Source organism: Arabidopsis lyrata (assembly GCF_000004255.2).
Source record: "Arabidopsis lyrata subsp. lyrata unplaced genomic scaffold ARALYscaffold_1, whole genome shotgun sequence".
Taxonomy (NCBI): domain Eukaryota; kingdom Viridiplantae; phylum Streptophyta; class Magnoliopsida; order Brassicales; family Brassicaceae; genus Arabidopsis; species Arabidopsis lyrata.
Window position 1 is genome coordinate 26,350,408 of NW_003302555.1, and position 21,160 is coordinate 26,371,567.

General features: G+C 42.1%; 3 protein-coding genes across 3 annotated transcripts; 2 read left to right on the top strand and 1 right to left on the bottom strand.

Moving 5' to 3' along the window:
• The first annotated feature begins 568 nt into the window (after nucleotides 1-568).
• On the top strand, nucleotides 569-1,066 carry LOC9327639 (uncharacterized protein At1g43920, Chloroplastic). The gene has a single exon (XM_002891531.2). It carries the CDS (start codon nucleotides 569-571, stop codon nucleotides 1,064-1,066), a length of 498 nt encoding a protein of 165 aa, XP_002891577.1.
• Nucleotides 1,067-10,752: 9,686 nt separating this feature from the next.
• On the top strand, nucleotides 10,753-13,705 carry LOC9330316 (formate--tetrahydrofolate ligase). Its single transcript, XM_021011618.1, has 5 exons — nucleotides 10,753-11,118; nucleotides 11,512-11,661; nucleotides 11,751-12,926; nucleotides 13,022-13,168; nucleotides 13,269-13,705. Exons 1-5 carry the CDS (start codon nucleotides 10,963-10,965, stop codon nucleotides 13,542-13,544), a joined length of 1,905 nt encoding a protein of 634 aa, XP_020867277.1. The 5' UTR covers nucleotides 10,753-10,962; the 3' UTR covers nucleotides 13,545-13,705.
• LOC9327641 (ubiquitin-conjugating enzyme E2 20) lies at nucleotides 13,682-15,470 on the bottom strand. The gene is made up of 6 exons (XM_002894209.2): nucleotides 15,012-15,470; nucleotides 14,611-14,638; nucleotides 14,299-14,526; nucleotides 14,143-14,206; nucleotides 14,000-14,059; nucleotides 13,682-13,917 (listed from the first exon to the last, which is right to left on the bottom strand). The coding sequence occupies exons 1-6, from the start codon at nucleotides 15,125-15,127 to the stop codon at nucleotides 13,871-13,873; spliced, it is 543 nt and encodes a 180-aa protein (XP_002894255.1). The 5' UTR covers nucleotides 15,128-15,470; the 3' UTR covers nucleotides 13,682-13,870.
• Between the last annotated feature and the right edge of the window lie 5,690 nt (nucleotides 15,471-21,160).

Below are 21,160 nucleotides of genomic sequence, written 5' to 3' on the forward strand. Positions count from 1 at the left end.
ATGATCATTATGATACAGTCATGTAATTTACTCAGATTAATGAGATGTAATTAAATTTTTATATCCACTTTCCAAATAATGATCATGAAATAAGCCCATTGTTAAATTTTATTATAAAACAGCCGTAACTTGACCTTAACTCAGTTATGATTATAGTGAAAATCACGAATTATATCTACGTTAAGTCAGCCATTACACTGTCATAACTCGGCCAAACCACGAATTAATCTGTGTTTCATGATTATTTTGAATACTTTCTCAAAAATGTGGTCATTTATGACTGGTTCGACGACTTGCCGTCTGCGGGTGAATATGTCAGTAATTATTAATGGCGTCTCCCAAAAAACCACTTTATGTAATCTCGAAAATTAATATGTATAAATTAATGGGATGTTCGTAAGACAGCTGTAACTCAGCCAGTACTGGTATGTCTCGAACGACGTAGTTTTATTAGTATACATGACTATATTGATTTAGTGAGTTTAAGAACACCTAGAGTCATCATTTAGACATTTATCCCAAAATAAACAATTAGGGTTCTTCGTCTGTCTCCGAATAACGAGAGAAGATGGAATTAAGCTCTGGATCGACGAGTAGCTTTGGGAGTAATTCTGGAGTTCGGAAACTGTGTGAATGTGGATTGCCGGCAAAGGTCTTCAAATCCAAAACGGATAAAAATCCAAATCGAAGGTTCTTTGGGTGTCAGTTGTACAAGGAAGGTGGTAATGCTCACTGCAAATTCTTTAGGTGGCTCGACGAGGAGGTCATAGGGTGGCCGAAAAGGGCGTTGGCAGAAGCTCAATCTGTAATTAAAGAGAAGACTGAGAAGATTGAAGAACTTAATGCGACAATTTTGGAGCTTCGTGGTGATTTGGAGAGGCAAAACTTGGAGATATCATCAATTAATACAGAAGATGAGAAGATTTCGATTGAGCTTGGATTACAGAAAAGGATTGACGAAATGGAAACAATAGTTTATCGTCAACGCATCGTCATCAAGGGATTGACAGGATTGCTTGTATGTGTCGTATCAGCCATTGTCTTTTGTATTGTTAGTGATGTTTGAATTTTATTTGGCTTGTTAGTAATGCTTTTTGTTATTGTTGTTTGTTTGAATTTTGCCATATAAACGTACATAACTCAGCCGTACAAAAGTAATTTACTTAGCCGTTAAATGTATAAAAACTCAGCCGTGACATCCAAAATTACTCATAAGTCCGCCGTGTCACTGGAATAACTCGGCTAAAAGTAAATAACTCAGCCGTTAAATGTATAAAAACTCAGCCGTGACATCAAAAATTACTCATAAGTCCGCCGTGTCGCTGGAATAACTCGGCTAAAAGTAAATAACTCAGCCGTTAAATGTATAAAAACTCAGCCGTGACATCAAAAATTACTCCCGCCGTGTCGCTGGAATAACTCGGCTAAACCACGAATTCATCTGTGTTAAGTCAGCCATATCGCTAGAATAACTTGACATAAATTCAGTAACATAGATTCATTAACATAGATTCAAAAAAAAAAAAAAAAAAACAAATAGAATGGATATCTCCATTCTTAGTCTGATTCCGACTCCGACAACTCGGTCGGCTTAAACCCCAGTTTGTCCCAGTTGATCCCCGTCACGTTGAATGCCACCTTCTCCTCGTAAGCCTTCCTTGCCTGCTCCTTCACGATCTGGAACTCCTGCTCCACGTTAAATCCGTCCTTCAAACTCATCATCTTCCTTAGGAGATCCAGTTTCGCATTCTCCTCACGTAGTGTGAGATCCAAAGCGTGGGCTTCCTCCGTCTTTTTCATGTTGTGTTTGATGAGAGAGATGATGCCTTCGAAACGTTCTTTCTGCTCTTGCATCTCCACTGCATGCCTCCTGCTGCGAGAACCGTCTTCAACACGCGTCCTCTTGCTGCTAGACCCTGATGCATCCATGATCGACAAGAGGAAAGACAAGAGAGATTATATAGATTAGTTGCTAATAATCAAGAAGAGAAAAGACGAGAGAGAATTGTTTTACAAGAGTTATATTTAGAAGAGATATATAAGGGTATCTAGGTATAATGATAACTTGAGTGGGTAGTTATTCGAGGTGGGGAGTTATCGAGGTGGGGAGTTATACAACATTTGTATAACTCGACAATAATAAACTCCTAATAAACCATAACTCAGCCGTGTTGTTAGATTATCTCACCCAAACAACGAATTAATAAACATCAATCCAGACGCATCACACAAACCTAAAGCATTATCAACCCCATACATAATCATCACGAGAACTCAAAAGCATAAATAGTTAGTACAAAAGACAATCACATGTTCGAAACACTAATATTTTACATATCATCATAATGTATCATTGGACATCAAACGCAGCGAGCAGGTCAGGTGCCTCATCATAGATCTCTGTTGCCATCTTAACCCCTATAGCCTGAATATTTTCATCACAGATGCCAACGAAACTTACACCAAGCGCTAGACATTCGATAAATTTCAACGCGTACACGCCACAGTCTCCAACTTGGACGTTCTGAGGGACCCTCGATTTATTCCTCCTTCTGAATGAAAACTGCTCGAACCTAGGTGAATAGATTTCAGGAGGAATTATTTCATTCATCATCTGAGGAATCATCCTCGTAAACGGCCTACAAGCCTCCAGCACAGATAATTCACTTTCCTTGGTATGATGCCCCACGATGCTATCATAGCAATCAATGTGCCCCCTAATCAGGTCCACGTCCAGCGCCACCCAGTGATTGCCTCCGATTTGGTGAACTATATACAAGTGATCCACATCTTCTATCCATTTCATATTTGTCTGCTGATCTTTTGGCTCCAAACCGTGTACCAGCCTCTCGTAAGGGGTGCCTTTGAATTTAAACCTCTCGGGTTTTATCTTGAACTGGTCATACTCTTTACACCAGTAGCTCACGAACCACGAGTCTATAAACGCAATGCGTTTGGTGTGGAATGGGAAGGGAACTCGCGTGATGAACCTCTTTCTAAGAACCCTCAAATACGCAGCAATATGCTGCACACAAAAAAAAAGAAGAAAAAAATAACAACTCAGACAAAACATAACAATATCTCAGACATAATGTATAAAAACATACCAATAACTCAGCCATAATGTTGAAAAAACACAATAATAACTCAGCCATTATCTAGAAAATCTCAGCCAAAACACACCAATAACTCAGCCAAAACACACCAATAACTCAGCCAAAACAAACCAATAACTCGGCCACAACACTTACAATAACTCAGCCATAATGTTATACTTACGTCATCGAAAAGCAATCCATAATTTGGATCTGGCCAGTCCTTTCTTTCGGTGATGAGCACAATGTAGAAATCAACAGTGTCTGTTGCCCTGCCCAATGGGAGATGCCTAACAGATAAACACAAGTTAATATACATAAATAGTGTAAACAAGCCGTAATTAACAAGGTTAAAAGGTATAGAGGGTCATACTTGAATGGGGCCATCATTTCCTTCAGTTTCTGCAATTTGGCCGGATCAACTGGTGACAGAGGATCATATATTCCAGCTGAAGGCACACAATTCTTCCTCATGCACGTCAGTCCGTTGTCTCCGATATGAGGAAATATCCGTTCAGAGACATTAGAGAGTGGATTCAATGCACTCCCATCCGGAGACAGCTTGACACTCTCCTTCCTTAGAGCGTTGATTCTTTCAATCCTTATACGTTCCTCTTCATCATCCTCAGACTCAGGTAACGTGCGTGCGTTACCAGCCATCAACTGGTCTGTGACATCATATACCTCATTGTCACCTTTAATGCCAGCCTTTTCCAATACTTCCTCATCTTTGTCGGGGACATCAGCAGGCTCTTTCTTCTCATCAAGAGCAGCTCCTCCCTCTACTGGAGCAATAGCTAGTTTTCGTACCACCTTTTTAACCGTTGTAGAAGAAGGCTTCCTACCTCTTCTACGTCCGACTGCTGCCTGATCTTTGGGGGCCTTATCTTTAATGGGCTTATCCTTGCCGGTATTCTTCTTTCCCGCTGCTGCGATTTTCGCTGTGTCAATTTTCCTGGAGCGTAATTTCCTAATATTATTAGGTAACGTATCTATGAAATCAATAGCAGATTTTCCATCAATGACATTATCAAATTCCTTTTCCAGATTCTTACTGACACCAGCAATACCAATGTCCTTCTCAACATCGACAGTATCCTTCGCCTGCATAAACATACCGATAACTCAGCCATAAGATAAAGATAACTCCGCCGTTAGGTGATTAATATAATAATAACTCAGCCATAATGTGATTAAGATAATGATAATCAGCCGTAATATAATGATAACTCAGCCTTAAGGTGATTAATATAATGATAACTCAGCCATTATGTGATCAAGATAATGAAAACTCAGCTACAAGGTTATTAAGATAATAATAACTCAGCCGCAATGTATTTATACATATGTCTGGCACTGTTAGCTTACCAGAGGACTAGTAACAGACTGGTTTTGTGGAGGTTTCGCTGGACCTTTTGGTGTTGCTTTTTCTTTTTGATTCAGCAAAAGGTCGACTTGCGTCGGCTTTTCGGGAGGTTCTGTTTGTTTGAAGGCTGAGTTTTCCTCAGCGTTTTCACCAGATTTCCCTACCCCCTGCTCAATTGCATTCAGACGCTCTTTCATCTGTTTCAACTCCTTCTCCGTATATTCAAACTTTTCATCCATCCTCGCTTCTACTCTATCTCCAATCACCTTCTCCATATTTGAAGACACTTCTTTGATGCTTGTATCAATGGTGTCAAACCTTGAGTTTAATTGCTTCACCAAATCCACGACTGTTTTAACAGACACATCTTCCAGAACATCGTCCTCCGCACTACCAACCTGCAACACATACACAAAAACGCATAAACAAGCTACCCAAACATTGCATCAAATATAAACTCACTACATACCATATCATTTACCTTTTCTTCTTTCTTCTTCTTCTTCTTCTTTTGTACATCTCCTTCATAAGATTCACCACCCTCATGTTTTTCCACCAAATCACTTACATTTCTTTCTTTCTTCTTCTTCTTCTTCTTCTTCTTTTCTGCATCTCCTTCACCAGATTCAACACCCTCACTGTTGATCACATCCTTGACATTGTGGACTTTCTGCCTCTTTGCGGGAGATTCAGAGTCACCCGCTGCATTAGAATTTACATTTTTCTTCTTCTTCTCAGTCTTCTTCACATCCCAATAACCTTTAATAAACTTATCCTCATGTATGTCTCGGATCAAATTATCAAGTGCTGGGTCCTCTTCTTCATCTGGCCACGTATGAAATAGCTCTTTGACATCATCCTTCATAACCAATTTACTCACACGCAGCTATAAGATAGGAGATTATAAAACCCATTAGTAAGTTTAAACTGAATCATCAATAATTATAACTCAGCCATCACTAACCATCACTAATATAACTCAGCCATCCATAAATCATAACTCAGTCATCAAAAACGATAACTCAGCCATCACAAAATTTAACTCAGCCATTACTAAACATAACTCAGTCAGTAACTATCATAACTCAGTCATCAAAAACGATAACTCAGCCATCACAAAATATAACTCAGCCATTACTAAAACATAACTCAGTCAGTAACTATCATAACTCAGTCAGTAACTTTCATAACACAGCCAAAACCTTACCTCACCATGCGCTTTGATATCTTCAGCAATGGTCAATTCCATTGTTTTACGTGTACGGTTTCCACCCCAACGAAGCAACGGTATCTCATCCTTGTTGACTACTCTCCCATATCGCTCTCCAAAGCATTTGACTGAATCATACGCCAAAGCCTGTAACACGTAAACCATACCACTGACGGTGTACGTCTTTCCAACAGGCCTCAACATCTTTATAGAATTAACCAGGGCTTCAAATGCTGACCGACCCCATGGATAAGTGTTCATGGCTTCCTCATCAAAAACTATTTTCGCACTTTCAAATGGTATTCTAGAGTTATGATGCAAGCCATACAGTCCAATGGCTTGAAGAGTCAACAGCCCCAACCACTTACGCTTTTCAGGAGTCCATGTCCTGCACACTAGTAATCCTGCCCTCAGTTCATCTAACTTTGGACCTTCACCACCAGGCACATTCAATTCACTGAAGAACGCTTTGTAGTCAGCTTTAGGTTCAAACTTTTCTGTAGGGATTGAACCTGTGTTTAACCCCGTGATATGACCAAATTCGTTCAAGCCAAACCTGATAGGTTGACCACCAATTAGAAACCAAATCTCCTTCTTGTGTATTCTTAACTGTCTACACAGTAGAAAATGTACAGTCTTACCAGACCACACGAATTGGCTTTCAGCTAGCTTAGCAATTATTCCAATAGGTGACCCCTTCAGTTCATTCCACGCATCTTGTCCTATTGATTCTATAATCACAGGGACATCTCCCATCTTGATATTGTGATTTAACAATTTATTCTCCAGAATAGACTCCCCTTCTGCGTAAAGTCTTGGAGGGTAATCCCTTGGTTGTTCTTCAGAAATAACCATAGCCATCTGATAAACCATAAATCAGCCGTAAGCATACAGTAACTCAGTCACAACATAAAACAAACTCAGCCACAGTTGAGCAGATAAACCATAACTCAGTCGTAAGCATAGAGTAACTCAGCCACAACGTAAAACAAACTCAGCCACACCATAAAACAAACTCAGCCATAGATGCATTGATAAATCATAAATCAGTCTAAAGCAAACAATAACTCAGCCATGGAATCGAGTAGATATAACAAATTAGCCACCATATGAAAATCAACGTTGGCGATAAATCAGCTGTAATAAGCGTCGATAAAAACCCTCAATTTCTTCGCGATAGTTTTCGGAAAACGGTTTCAATCACGGAAATCACTCGCTATTGAACTTAGATGCGGGAAATGTCGGAAAATCCAAAATAAAGATTCGACACATACCTTAAACAAGTTGAGTTGAGACGAAATGGTCCCGACTTGAGGTGAGGCGACGAAGTAAAAGATCCCGACCTGAGTAGAGCGAAATGCGACGGAGAGAACGAGAGAGTTAAGAGTTTCGGCCGGAATTAGGGTTTCTTAGTGTTAGTCGGAATCGTGTTTCCGTCGGAGAAAGAAAAAGTTTTTTACAGTTTTTTTTTTTCGGAGATGAACAGTGACAGAGAGGGAAATCGAAAGGGTTCTCTTAATGACGTTAATGACATGGCTTTAATTTGTTTTTCTTTTATTGACGTGGATTAAAAAAATCTTTATAAAAAAAAACTAATCAAGGGTGTTAATTGTAATTACACAAAGACGCTAAACATATGAGTAATTTTTAAAAAAATGTATGATATTCTAGTAATATTTGAACTTTTAGTTAACATCTGAATAAATATTTCAAACTAATAACATATAGTGGTCCTAAAACTATATTGTTTTTTTTTTTTTTTGCCATCTGAATTGTATATTGGAGATAATAGTAGAGATTACAAGCTTTGCCAAAGCACAAGCCACACAGTTAGTGATATACAATCTACCCTAACCATCAAAAGAAGAGACAGACAAAAGAAGTCTCATAAGACAAGCAACGCAACAACTTTAGATAGAGGAAGGAACTTTCTCAGAGTCAAATAAGTCGTGCAACCAAAAGGGATATCCAATTGCAACATAAGATTGATGCAATGATATCGAAGTAGCACTTTGAGCTATGAGAGAAGCTCCTCTATTAGATGTCGGCTTATCATAAACCATTTTCCAGTCTTTAAATTTCCTCAAAAGCCTTTTCATCTCGGCATACTGATACGCAAAGGCAGGCCAAGCTCTGGGTCTGTCCATTACCTTGACCAAATCACTAGCTTCCGTGGCAAACACAATCCTGTTCCAATTATGACTATGCATACTTTCAAAGGCCCACAACATTGCTCTAAGATTCAAGTCAGATTTAGAGTTAACACCCACAAAGCTTCTTCTGCTATGTAGCAATGTAACCCCAAAATCATCCCTTAAAACCCAGGCACAACCACCAATTTTCCTGTGTTTGTCCCAAGAGGTCCCAATGTTACACTTACTCCATCTCTTCTCTGGTGGAGTCCAAATATTAGCATTGAGGGCAATTTCTTGAGCATCTTCCACCACTTTTTCCTCATCAATTAATTGAGACACATCCCAAAACTCAGCATCCTCAATAATCTTTTTCATTGAGTCCAAAGGAGAGAAAGACTTACTTTCAAAAACAAAGGCATTTCTATTTTTCCATAATCTCCACAAAATCCAAGGAAAAAGCCTTTTAATATTAAGCGGGATCCGACTGTCTGAGCATGTCTTGAATAGATAATGAAGATTAGACATAAGTGATAGCCCATCAAACCCGTCAGGAGGAACCGGAACCTGAGAGAGAGCCCACATTTGTCTTGCTACATCACAATTAAAAAGAATATGGTTAATAGACTCACCATCATTCCCACATCTTTGACATCTGCAGTCCATAACAGCTCCTCTAGTAGCCAAAAGATCAGCAACAGGTAAAGCATCACTAAATGCTCTCCACATAAAGGATCTGATTTTAGGAGAAGTCTGAACCTTCCAAATTTGCTCTTTCAGAGGGTTCAGCGACGGCAAACACAAGGCAGCTTCCAAAATCTGAGGGTTGTTAATTCTGCAAGCAAACCAATAACCTGATTTAACCGAGTAGTTCCCACTTTTGTTGTGATCCCAACACCAAAAATCATTCCTTCGAAAGACCGGTTTTCGTGCTAAAATCAACTGAACATCATTTGGGAAGAACAGCTCATTTAGAATATCCAGTTTCCACCCTCTATTCCTTCTATCAATAAGTTTGTCCACCCGTAAACCTGGATCAAAAAAATCTTGTTTCCTGTATGGTGCTCTCCAAACTTCATCAAAAACCCAAGGGTCAATCCAAACATTGAGGGACTTACCATTGCCCACTTGTTGGCTCAATCCTTTCTTCAACAGTTCCCTTCCATGCAAAATACTTCTCCAGCCAAAAGAGGGTCTGTCACCAAGACTTGCATCCAATATTTCCTCATCCACATAGTATCTGCTCTTAAAAAGCTTAGCAAAAAGACAATCAGGTTCTTGAAGAAGTCTCCAAGCTTGTTTCGCAAGTAGAGCTTGATTGAAGCATTCAATGTCCCTGAATCCAAGACCACCATTCTCCTTTGACAGACACATCTTTTCCCAACTTACCCAATGAATCTTTCTCTTATGTTCAAGAGCATTCCACCAAAAATCAGACATAGCACTAGTAAGGTTAGAGACACAAGTTTTCGGGAGTTTGAAACATGACATAGCATATACCGGCATTGCCATAGCCACAGCTTTCAATAAGACTTCTTTCCCTCCCAATGACAAGGTTCTCGCAAACCAACCAGATAATCTTGCTTTTAACCTGTCTTTGATGTAGTCTAGAAGATGGATCTTGGACCCACTGAAGCATTCAGGTAAGCCTAGATAAGTCCCTGCACCTCCCTCCGCGAAAATACCAAGCTTATTCTGAATACTCACTTTCAAATTCCCCTCCAGTTTTTCACCAAAAGTAATAGATGATTTTTGAACATTTATGCACTGGCCTGTAGCCTCCCCATACGTCCTTAAAATCTCCATCAACACACCACTTTGAGCCTCATTAGCCTTGCAAATAAAAAGACTATCATCTGCAAATAACAGGTGATGAATAGATGGACCAGCAGGATCAAATTGGATACCATTTAACACTCCATTAGATTCAGCCTTATTCATCAAATGTGTCAACCCTTCGGTACACATAACAAAGAGAAAGGGAGACAACGGGTCACCTTGCCTTAGACCCCTCTGAGGTTTAATCAAGCCAAAAGGTTGATCATTGATAAGCACAGAAAAGGTGACAGAAGTAACACAACACATAATCCAATGAATCCACTGTTGATGAAACCCCATAGCAGAGAGAAGAGCCCTTAAATAATTCCACTCGACCCTATCGTAAGCTTTAGACATATCAGATTTAATCGCCATAAACTCATTAGATATCGCTGGATGAGTACGCAGACCATGGACCAACTCATGAGCAATGAGAATATTATCGGAGATAAGACGGTCTGCCACAAATGCAGATTGATTAGGAGCTACAATCTCAGAAAGGAACGGCTGAAGCCTTTTCACTAGAATCTTGGAGATGATTTTATACATAACAGAGCACAAACTAATAGGCCTAAGATCAGTCATCATAGTAGCATTATCCTTTTTAGGGATCAAACAAAGCTGTGTGTAGTTCCATTCAGAAGGAAGATTACCAGTAATGAAAAAATCCTGAATTTCCTTTGTAACTTGCACACCAATAATCTCCCAATACTTCTGAAAGAAAAAACCGGTGAAACCATCAGCACCCGGAGCACTCGAGGCTTTTACAGCAAAAACAGCTTCCTTTATTTCCTCTTTGGACACAGCTTTGGTAAGGGAATCGTTCATCGCCTGAGTGACCTTAGGAATGAACCCATCAAAAATCTCCTGGAAGTCATTTGGATTAGTAGAGGTAAAAAGCTTAAAGAAGTAAGCTTCAGCCACCGCTCCTTTGGATGCTTCAGATCTTTGCATATTACCATTAATATCCATCAATTTGTCCAGCCTTTTCTTCCTTCTATATTGTTATAACTCTTTTTAAATTTCCCTTTTAGTTTAGTAGTGGCTGCGCTTATAGATTAAGGGTGAAGCCGTCATTTCATTACCTTCAATAATTTTGTGTTTCGAAAATATATTAGAAGAGAAGAAAAGAAAAACGTCATCGTTCTCTCATTGGTTAATATGGATAATCTACAGATGGATTTGATACTTAATATTTAATATTATATGCTTTGAGAGTTAACAAAAACAAATAAAAAATTTAATAAACATCATCATCATCATCATCATCATCATCATCATCATCATCGTCCTCATCCATTTTCTCATCCTCCAACGCTAGATCAGACTTTAGAGAGAGCGATGAGTTCATCATCAAGAAAGCTTGAGGTTGTTTCACCAGTTCCGGCCGATATCGATATAGCTAATTCCGTGGAGCCTTTACACATCTCTGAGATTGCCAAAGATCTTAATATCAACCCACTTCACTACGATCTCTATGGCAAGTATAAAGCTAAGGTTGTAATCATAATATTACCCTTTTCTTTTATCTCCTTTGAAAATGAATTATTCATCCTGTCTCTTCTAGGTGGTTGTCGGTTTGGGATTGTGACATGTTTTGAGATTTGATTCAACAAGGTTCCGTGAGAACTCTGTTTTTGGATATTTTTCGAATTGATTTTGATCATGTTTTGTCCAAAACATAATAAGAATGTTCGAGAGATTGCTAAAGATTGAGTTTTAGTAGGCTCTTACCAATTAGCTCTTTTTTCTTGTTCAGTTTTTGTCGGTGGACAAGATTGATACTTTAGTTTCCCCTAAAACATGAGAAGTTTGTTAAACCAGTAGTTTCTCTTATGAAGTTCTCATTTAGTTTTCTGATCTAATCAACTGATGATTTGTTCTTTGTAGGTTTTGTTGTCTGCGTTTGATGAGCTTCAAGGACAAGAAGATGGTTACTATGTTGTTGTTGGAGGGATTACTCCTACTCCTCTTGGAGAAGGCAAGAGTACTACCACTGTTGGACTTTGCCAAGCCTTAGGCGCTTACCTTGATAAGAAGGTTCTTTCTTGCTTTCACTTGTTAGCTTATGCTTTTGTTTGAAAATTACTCCCTTTTTGTCTTAATTTTATTGACTTGTTGTTTCTTAGGTTGTTACTTGTCTTCGCCAACCGTCACAAGGACCCACCTTTGGAATCAAAGGAGGTGCAGCTGGTGGTGGGTATAGTCAGGTCATTCCTATGGATGAGTTCAATCTTCATCTCACTGGAGATATTCACGCGATCACCGCTTCCAACAATCTCTTAGCTGCTGCAATCGACACTCGGATTTTCCATGAGACGTCTCAATCCGACAAGGCTCTTTTTAATAGGTTGTGCCCTCCGAATAAAGAAGGGAAGCGTAGTTTCAGTGACATTATGTTCAGGAGATTGACAAAGCTTGGGATCTCCAAGACCAGTCCTGAGGAGCTTACTCCCGAGGAGATAAAGAAATTTGCTAGGCTTGATATTGATCCTGCTTCTATCACGTGGAGAAGAGTTATGGATGTTAATGATCGGTTCTTGAGGAAGATTACTATTGGTCAGGGACCTGAGGAAAAGGGGATGACTAGAGAAACTGGTTTCGACATTTCTGTTGCTAGTGAGATTATGGCTGTTTTGGCTTTGACAACCTCTCTAGGTGATATGAGAGAGAGGCTAGGTAAAATGGTGATTGGAAACAGCAAAGCCGGGGATCCGATAACAGCAGATGATCTTGGTGTTGGAGGAGCCTTGACTGTTCTGATGAAAGACGCTATTAACCCAACACTAATGCAGACACTGGAAGGGACACCTGTCCTTGTTCATGCTGGTCCTTTTGCAAACATAGCTCATGGAAATTCATCGATTGTTGCTGATAAAATCGCTTTGAAGCTGGTGGGACCTGGTGGATTTGTGGTAACAGAAGCGGGTTTTGGTTCTGATATTGGAACAGAGAAGTTCATGAATATTAAGTGCCGCTACAGCGGGCTAACGCCTCAGTGTGCGATTGTTGTGGCGACTGTTAGGGCCTTGAAAATGCATGGTGGTGGGCCTGATGTTGTTGCAGGGAGGCCACTTGATCGTGCTTATGTAAACGAGAATGTTTCCTTGGTTGAAGCTGGCTGTGTGAATCTGGCAAAGCACATCTCAAACACAAAGGCCTACGGTGTTAATGTAGTTGTTGCTGTGAATATGTTCTCAACAGACACCGAAGCAGAACTAAATGCAGTTAGGAAATTTTCAATGGATGCCGGTGCTTTTGATGCTGTGGTCTGCTCCCACCATGCTCACGGTGGCAAAGGAGCGGTAATCTCCTCTCTTCTAAACATAACACTTTGTGGTCTGCAATTTCTTTTGCAATCTAGCTTATCGAAAGATGAATTATCTTGTAAATGTTATAGGTGGATCTTGGTATCGCGGTTGAAAAAGCTTGTCAAAACATTACACAGCCACTTAGGTTTCTCTACCCATTGGACATTAGCATCAAAGACAAAATTGAGGCCATAGCTAAGTCATATGGAGCCAGTGGTGTTGAATACTCAGACCAGGTAATTAATTCATAGACAGACTTCTTCATTTTCTTTACATTGTTGACAAAAGAAACCTCTTTATGTAATTTATCTATTATTCTGTGTTATGTAAATGCAGGCAGAGAAACAGATTGAGATGTACACACAACAAGGCTTCTCGAATCTTCCCATATGCATGTCGAAAACACAGTACTCATTCTCGCATGATGCATCAAAGAAAGGAGCACCTTCAGGGTTTGTGTTACCAATAAGGGATGTAAGAGGAAGCATTGGAGCTGGTTTCATATATCCACTGGTTGGTACAATGAGTACCATGCCTGGACTTCCTACAAGACCTTGTTTCTACGAGATTGATATTGACACTGAAACTGGAAAAGTTCGTGGCCTTTCTTAAGTTTGGTGGATCGATCAGTCAAAGCTTCAAGCTTCCTTCACCATCATTTCCCTCTTCAACAATAAAAATTTGGCGATTGTACTTGATATTGAGTGTTTTTCCATCTTTAAATGAATAAAATAAAAGTATCTTTATCATCTGATTAATCTCTGAAAAACTCATTATTTGGCTCAAGTCAAAACTCAAGGTAAAGCTACAGAGAACTTCTGATGTTCAAAAACAAAGAATAAAAGCAAATGAATGACAGTGTTTTCTTCTGAAAAATCGTCTTATGTGGAAATCATCAGAGGCATTGGAGTTTTATGAATCAGAACAGCTTGCAGAAATCATGCACTGGGAGGCTTGTAGAGCTTCTCAACCATCTTCCTGTACTCTGCGTATGGATAACAAAAGTGACATAAGAAAACTCATAATCATGGAACTCCAACGACGTTTGATTTTATAATGACTGTTACCTTCTTGGTTACTCCAGAGCTGAGCTGCTTGAGTGTTCAATGGTGAACTGATGTTCGGTTCTGACCAACGAAAAGATGTATCAGATATTTGATTAACCAACAAAGAGCTTACAAGATATCAAAGGTTATGCGCGATGGATTACCTCCCAGGAGGCTCTGAATCGATAGTAGTATTGTCCTGACATCATAAGCAGATGACCACTTATCCTGCAAATACGAAAATTTGTAAACGGATTAAGTTTGATACTTCTTCTCTGATTCAGTGTAGAACAAAGACACAAGTGGAGGATATCTTTTACCTGAAGAATGTCTAAGCAGATATTGCCATAGACATCAACATTGGGGTGGAAGCAACATGTCTCAAACTTAACCTTTGGAGGTTTGAAAGGATAATCATTGGAAAAAGAGAGTGAGAGTCTGTACTCAGTTCCTTCAAACACAGTATCTTTGCTTCCTGTTATTGTCCCTTTCCAGCAGAATATGTTGTCTTCCTCAGGGAAAGCCGATATTCCTGGACCACCGCCCATCTGAAAAACAACCAAGTCAAGAACCCTATGAGCATCTTAACTACAAAAACTTCTTCAGTAAAAGGAAGAAAGATGATAACTTACCATCAAGCCCATCAATTCAGATTGCAGCCTGCGTATAATCAAAGAAAAAAAACTAGATTAGGAATCTGGGGTTTACTTAAAGTCTGATTAAAAACCGAAACTTTGAGCAATATAAGGTAAAGGGCAACGATAAAATCTGATTCAAGATCAATACAAAGTTAAAGGTTTAGTTCTCTTAGAGACATTCTAACAAACAGTTTGTATGCAAAGATATATGAGAAGTCTCTCACTTCATTTAACGGATCCAGAAGTACATCGACCATAAAGAATTGGATATGGGTAGTAGCCAAATACTAACAAACCATGGAATGGATATAAACAAAGAGACATCAGAGCGATTATATTGAATTGGTGAATGGGTGCAGCGAAATGTTGGAACAAGATTGAGAAAATGAAAGTACCTCTTGAGAACAGATTGGCTGTCAACAGTCTTGGTCGGAGCCGCAGGTTGTTTTGATCCATTAGACGCCGGAGGATCTGCCGGAGTATTTCCCTGATACCCATTTACGGCGGCCATCACTTTCGCTTTCTTAATCGAAAAATCGAATTTTTATTAAGAAATCGAAAGCACTCAGTTAGACTAGAGTAGAATCAGATTCACGACTGATCGAAAGTAGAAGAAGGAGAAGAGGAAGATAACAAAGATCCTTCTTCTTCCTTCCGATGAGAGAGAGAGCGATTGATGAGAGAGTCTCTGAGGTTATAAAACGGCGTCTGAGTAAGGGCAAACGACGTCGTCTTTGCAGTTTAAATGGGAAAAAAGAAAAAGGAAATTTAAAGCGGATTTATTTGTTTTTGAACGTTGGATAGTAAACAAGCGCCGCTTGGAAGCTTTTGAATTTCGTTTATCTAACGGCTAGTTTACTTTTTCTTTCTTTTTTTCTTCAATTCTGAATCTGATAGAAAAAACAATTAATTTTTGTTGACAAATGGAATGCATACATACATAATAAGAAAAGAAAAAATCATTTAGATACATTGTATTCTAATATATTGTCAGCAAAAGAACATTGTATTCTAATCTAGTTTTGGGAAACAATTCAAAATTGCTATCATACCAATAATAATAAAAGATATTGAATGTAAAAAAAGGATAAAAAAGATATTGATTGTTGGGGTCGGATTTCATCCCATAGCACCGAGCCGAACTTCGAACGCCTCAGGAATTTCTGAAGACACCTCGGTGGAAACTGCCATTCACCTCGGTGGAAACTGCCATTCACCTCGGGTCGGACTGTCATTCACCTCGGGTCAGATTGTCATTCACCTCGGGTCAGATTGTCATTCACCTCGGGTCAGATTGTCATTCGCCTCGGGTCATCGCATCAATCACCTCGGGGAACACCCATAGTCTGCTCGGGGTCTGTCAGCAGGCTTGTGAACCCGAGCCGGCTCCCTTCAAGTGCCCGAGCCGGTTCACTTCGGGAAACCGAGCCGGTTTGTGTCGAGACCCCCGAGCTGGATCTTTCCGTGAACCCGAGCCGCTTTCCCTCGGGAGCCTAGGCCACGCCTCTCTTGTCCCCGAGCCGGTTGCACAAGTTCTCCGAGGCGAAGTCTTCATCATCGCCCGAAGCAAGGACTTAGTAAATATTCTTCTCTAAAGGTATCATTTCCAAGCACATTGTCATTTCCGAAAAAGAAGGATCATTTCCGATAAACTCGGAAATGATAAGGAAGAAGCGCGAAGGATCAACTCAAATCAGGAAATCTTCCAAAAACTCCGAAGAATAAGGAAATTGTCCTAATCCGCGATATTCTAGCCGACTTCAAGATAAATGGAAATCTTCCGAGAATATCGCCGGAGAGGCGGTTTATCATCCCTATATAAAGAGACTCAAGGCTCAAACGAAGGGAAAGCAATATCGCTCTAGAAATTACACTACGCAAAGCTCTTACAGCACAAACACTTTTTCTTTTACGATCAAACTCTTGTACGATCAAAGTCATCTTTTCATTAATAATATCAAGAACACCATCTTTGGTATCAATCGTTTCTGTTGTTCTTTGAGAATTCACGATTATCGTATCCCTAAAATAAAACCCTAGACAAATCTTGATTGTGTTAGTTTCGACTTCCACAGTTTGGCGCCGTCTGTGGGGATACTTTAGAATTCTCTTACCCTAAGACGCAGAACTCGATTACTGAAAAGCACGATGACCGAAGACGGTCGTCAGACGCCACCAGCTGGAGGAGGAATCCCGAACCCTCCGAACCCTCAGAACCCTCAACCCGCCGATCCGACGATCCTAGCGACTCTAGCCGAACTGAAAGATCTGATGGTTAAATTCCAGAAGAAAACTGACGACCAAGAGAAAGCCAACCAAACCTTGGCGCAGCGAGTCGACGAAATCGCAACACGCGGGCAACAAAAAACCACACGTTTCCAAACTCGGCCACCACGAGCTCGGAGGGACTTGCCTGGCATCAACCCAACGAGACTCACGTTCGCGACACCAACCGGCAACACCAGAGTCGCAACCCGAGCCGACCCTGTCAGGCGCGAGGACCAGGATGATCCCACCGAGCCGGACGCAGTGGACTTGACAGACGAGCCAGATCTTCAGGATGAGCGTACCCGAGCCGGAGCTAATTCCGCCGAGCGAACAGACCTTACTGATGACGAAGAAACTGAAGAAAACATAAGGTGGGCCGAAGAATCCGAAAGAGAAGACGAGCTAAGCAAGATCCGAGCCTCCCTAGCCAAGGCGGAAGCTGATATGAAGCTCGTCAAAACCCAGATACATAGCGTCTCATCCTCCGCGCCGAACATCGACCGAATTTTGGAAGAATCTCGGAATACGCCTTTCACCAAAAGAATTTCTGAGACGACGATGTCCAACCTGGGAAAGTTCAGAATCGACTCCTACAACGGATCAACCGACCCGAAGTGCCACATTAAATCGTTCGTGATATCTGTGGCCCGAGCCAGGTTCAAGCCCGGAGAAAAGGATGCGGGTCTGTGCTTACTGTTCGTGGAACACCTCAAAGGACCCGCATTAGAGTGGTTTTCAAGATTGGAACGAAACTCGATTGATAGTTTCGACGAGCTGTCGACATTGTTCCTCAAACAATACTCCGTGCTCATCGACCCCGGAACTTCCGATGCGGATCTATGGTCCTTATCTCAACAGCCCACCGAGCCATTAAGGGATTTCCTCAAGACCTTCAAATCGACGCTAGCCAAGGTCGAAGGAATTACAGATGTAGCAGCTCTCTCGGCTTTGAAGAAAGCTCTCTGGTACAAGTCAGAATTCAGGAAAGAGTTGAACCTGTCTAAACCAACAACAATTCGTGACGCGCTGCATCGAGCCTCGGATTTCGTCGCCCACGAAGAAGAAATGGCGCTACTAGCAAAAAGGCACGAGCCGACGAAACAGGCGTCCCGAGCCGAGAAAACCGAGAAAACTGAGAAAGCACAAGCGGCACCTCCAATCCAGAAGAAGACGCGTGAGAGCAGTACATATACGCATCACGAAGGGTGCAATTTCTCAGGATACCATAGCTACCAAATCGACACACCCCGAGGCCGTGGCCGCGGCAGAGGCCGAGGCCGTGGGCGGGGAAGAGAGTCCTTCACCTGGACAAGGGATCAGCCACCGAGCAATGATCAAGAATATTGCGAACACCACAAAATTTTCGGCCATCATACCTCGAGATGCCGAAGCCTCGGAGCCAAGTTAGCAACCAAATTCCTAGCTGGAGAGCTCGGGACAAACGTTACTCTTAAGGACCTCGAGCCAGAACCGGAGCCCGAGCAGACCAACCCAGGAAGAGACCCCGAACCAAGGAACCAGGAGTCTCAGAAAAGAACCCGGGGATCGGAAGACGAAGACCGAGATGGTACGCGGCAGAAGGTTTTTACCATAATGGGTGGATCGCCATACTGTCCTGACACTGTAGCGGCAATCAAAGCTTATCAACGCCGAGCCGAGACACCTAGCAACTGGACAAGACCCTTCGATCGACCTAACGACGTGATCACATTCGAAGAGAGCGAGACGAACGGGCTCGACATGCCTCATAACGATCCAATCGTCGTCACATTGGCGATAGGAGACCACGATATTTACCGAGTATTAATTGACACCGGCAGCACCATCGACGTGATCTTCCGCGAAACGCTCCAACGAATGAACATCGACATGTCACAGGTGATTCCGACCCCGAGGCCTGTCCTCGGATTTTCAGGGGAGACTTTGATGACGCTTGGGACCATCCAACTACCAGTCCGAACCGGCGGGGTGACAAAGATAGTCAACTTCTCAGTCACCGATCGACCTACCATCTACAACGTCATAATGGGAACCCCGTGGTTAAATCTAATGCGAGCTGTCGCATCAACATATCATTTGTGTGTCAAATTCCCGACCCCTAATGGCGTGAAAACAATTTGGGGTAGTCAGAAAAATTCTCGGATGTGTTTCATGGCAGCACACAAACTCCGAAACCCTGTCACTGAAGTAAAGGCTGAAACGGATCACAAGAAATCGAAACTTGGCCGGAGTGAAGAGAAGGCTATATCTAAACAGTTATAGCAATTACAGATCGAGGAGGCGCGCGAGGAGAAGAAGCCTACCTCGGATCCTGTAATCTCCATTAGCCTCGACGACGAACGGCCCGAACGATGTGTGGAAATTGGCAGCGACTTAACCGAGGAGCTCAAGACCGAGCTCATCTCATTCCTCAAGGAGAACATCGACACCTTCGCCTGGTCGGCTGAAGATCTACCTGGGGTAAGCATCGACATAATCTGCCACGAGCTGAATGTTGACCCATCTTTCAAGCCCATCAAGCAGAAGCGAAGAAAATTGGGTCGGGATCGCGCAGATGCAGTGAACGCCGAAGTTGAAAAACTCCTGAAGATCGGCTCGATCTCTGAAGCAAGGTATCCGGACTGGTTAGCAAATCCTGTCGTGGTTAAAAAGAAGAACGGCAAGTGGAGAGTTTGCGTCGATTTCACCGATCTGAACAAAGCTTGCCCTAAAGACAGTTTTCCGCTCCCACATATCGATCGTTTAGTGGAAGCAACCGCGGGAAATAAGTTGCTATCATTCATGGACGCTTTCGCAGGATACAATCAAATTCTCATGAACCCCGACGATCGCGAGAAGACAGCATTCATCACAGACCGAGGTATCTACTGTTACAAAGTCATGCCCTTCGGACTCAAGAACGCCGGCGCGACGTACCAGCGACTCGTCAACAGAATGTTCTCCGAACAGCTCGGGAAGACGATGGAAGTTTATATCGACGACATGTTAGTCAAATCTCTTGAAGAAAGCGACCACATAGCCCATCTACGCGACTGTTTCCGTCAGCTCAACAAGCACAACATGAAGCTTAACCCGGCAAAATGTCGTTTCGCGGTAAAGTTTGGAGAATTCTTGGGATATCTCGTAACACACCGAGGCATCGAGGCGAACCCGAAACAGATCGATGCTCTACTAAACATGCCCTCACCGCAGAACAAGCGCGAAGTCCAACGTCTCACCGGGAGAGTCGCAGCCTTGAACCGATTCATCTCGCGATCCACTGACAAATGCCTGGCTTTCTACGATACTCTGCGCGGGAACAAGAAATTCGAATGGACCGATCGCTGCGAAGAAGCTTTCCAGGAACTGAAGAAATATTTGGCTAATCCACCGGTGTTAGCGAAACCAATCCCGGGCGAGCCGTTATTCCTGTACATCGCAGTCTCCGACACGGCTATAAGCGGAGTCATAGTCAGGGAAGACAGAGGGGATCAGAAGCCGATTTTTTACGTCTCGCAAACTTTCACCGACGCGGAAACACGCTACCCGCAAACTGAAAAACTCGCCCTCGCCGTAGTAATGTCAGCTCGGAAGCTACGGCCATATTTCCAGTCTCACTCGATTGTCGTCATGGCGCCCGTATCGCTCCGAACCATCTTGCACAGTCCAAGCCAATCGGGACGCTTAGCCAAGTGGGCAGTAGAACTCAGCGAATATGACATCGAATACAGAAACAAAACATGCGCGAAATCTCAAGTCCTGGCCGATTTCATCATCGAGCTGCCAACAGAGAACGTCCGAGAAAAGTTACCCAACGCTGTTTGGATCCTCCACGTCGACGGCTCATCCTCAAAACAAGGTTCTGGCGTCGGAATCCGCCTCGCATCACCAGAGGGTGAAATCCTTGAACAATCCTTTCGGCTAAATTTCGACGCGACCAACAACGTGGCTGAGTACGAAGCGCTGATAGCAGGACTTAAGCTGGCTCGGGGACTTAAGATCAACAAGCTGCGAGCCTTTTGCGACTCCCAGCTCGTGGCTAATCAATTCAATGGAGAATACGCGGCTCGCGACGAACGAATGGAAGCGTATCTTGCTCTCACGCAAGACTTGGCGAAACAGTTCGGAGAGTTTGAGTTGAACAGAATCCCACGAGGTGAGAACACATCGGCCGATGCCTTAGCGGCTCTAGCTTCAACCTCCGACCCAAATCTGAAGAGGATCATACCGGTTGAATTCATCGAAAAGCCGAGCATTGAAGATAATAGCAAAGATCAAGTTCTAACAGCTCGGGAAA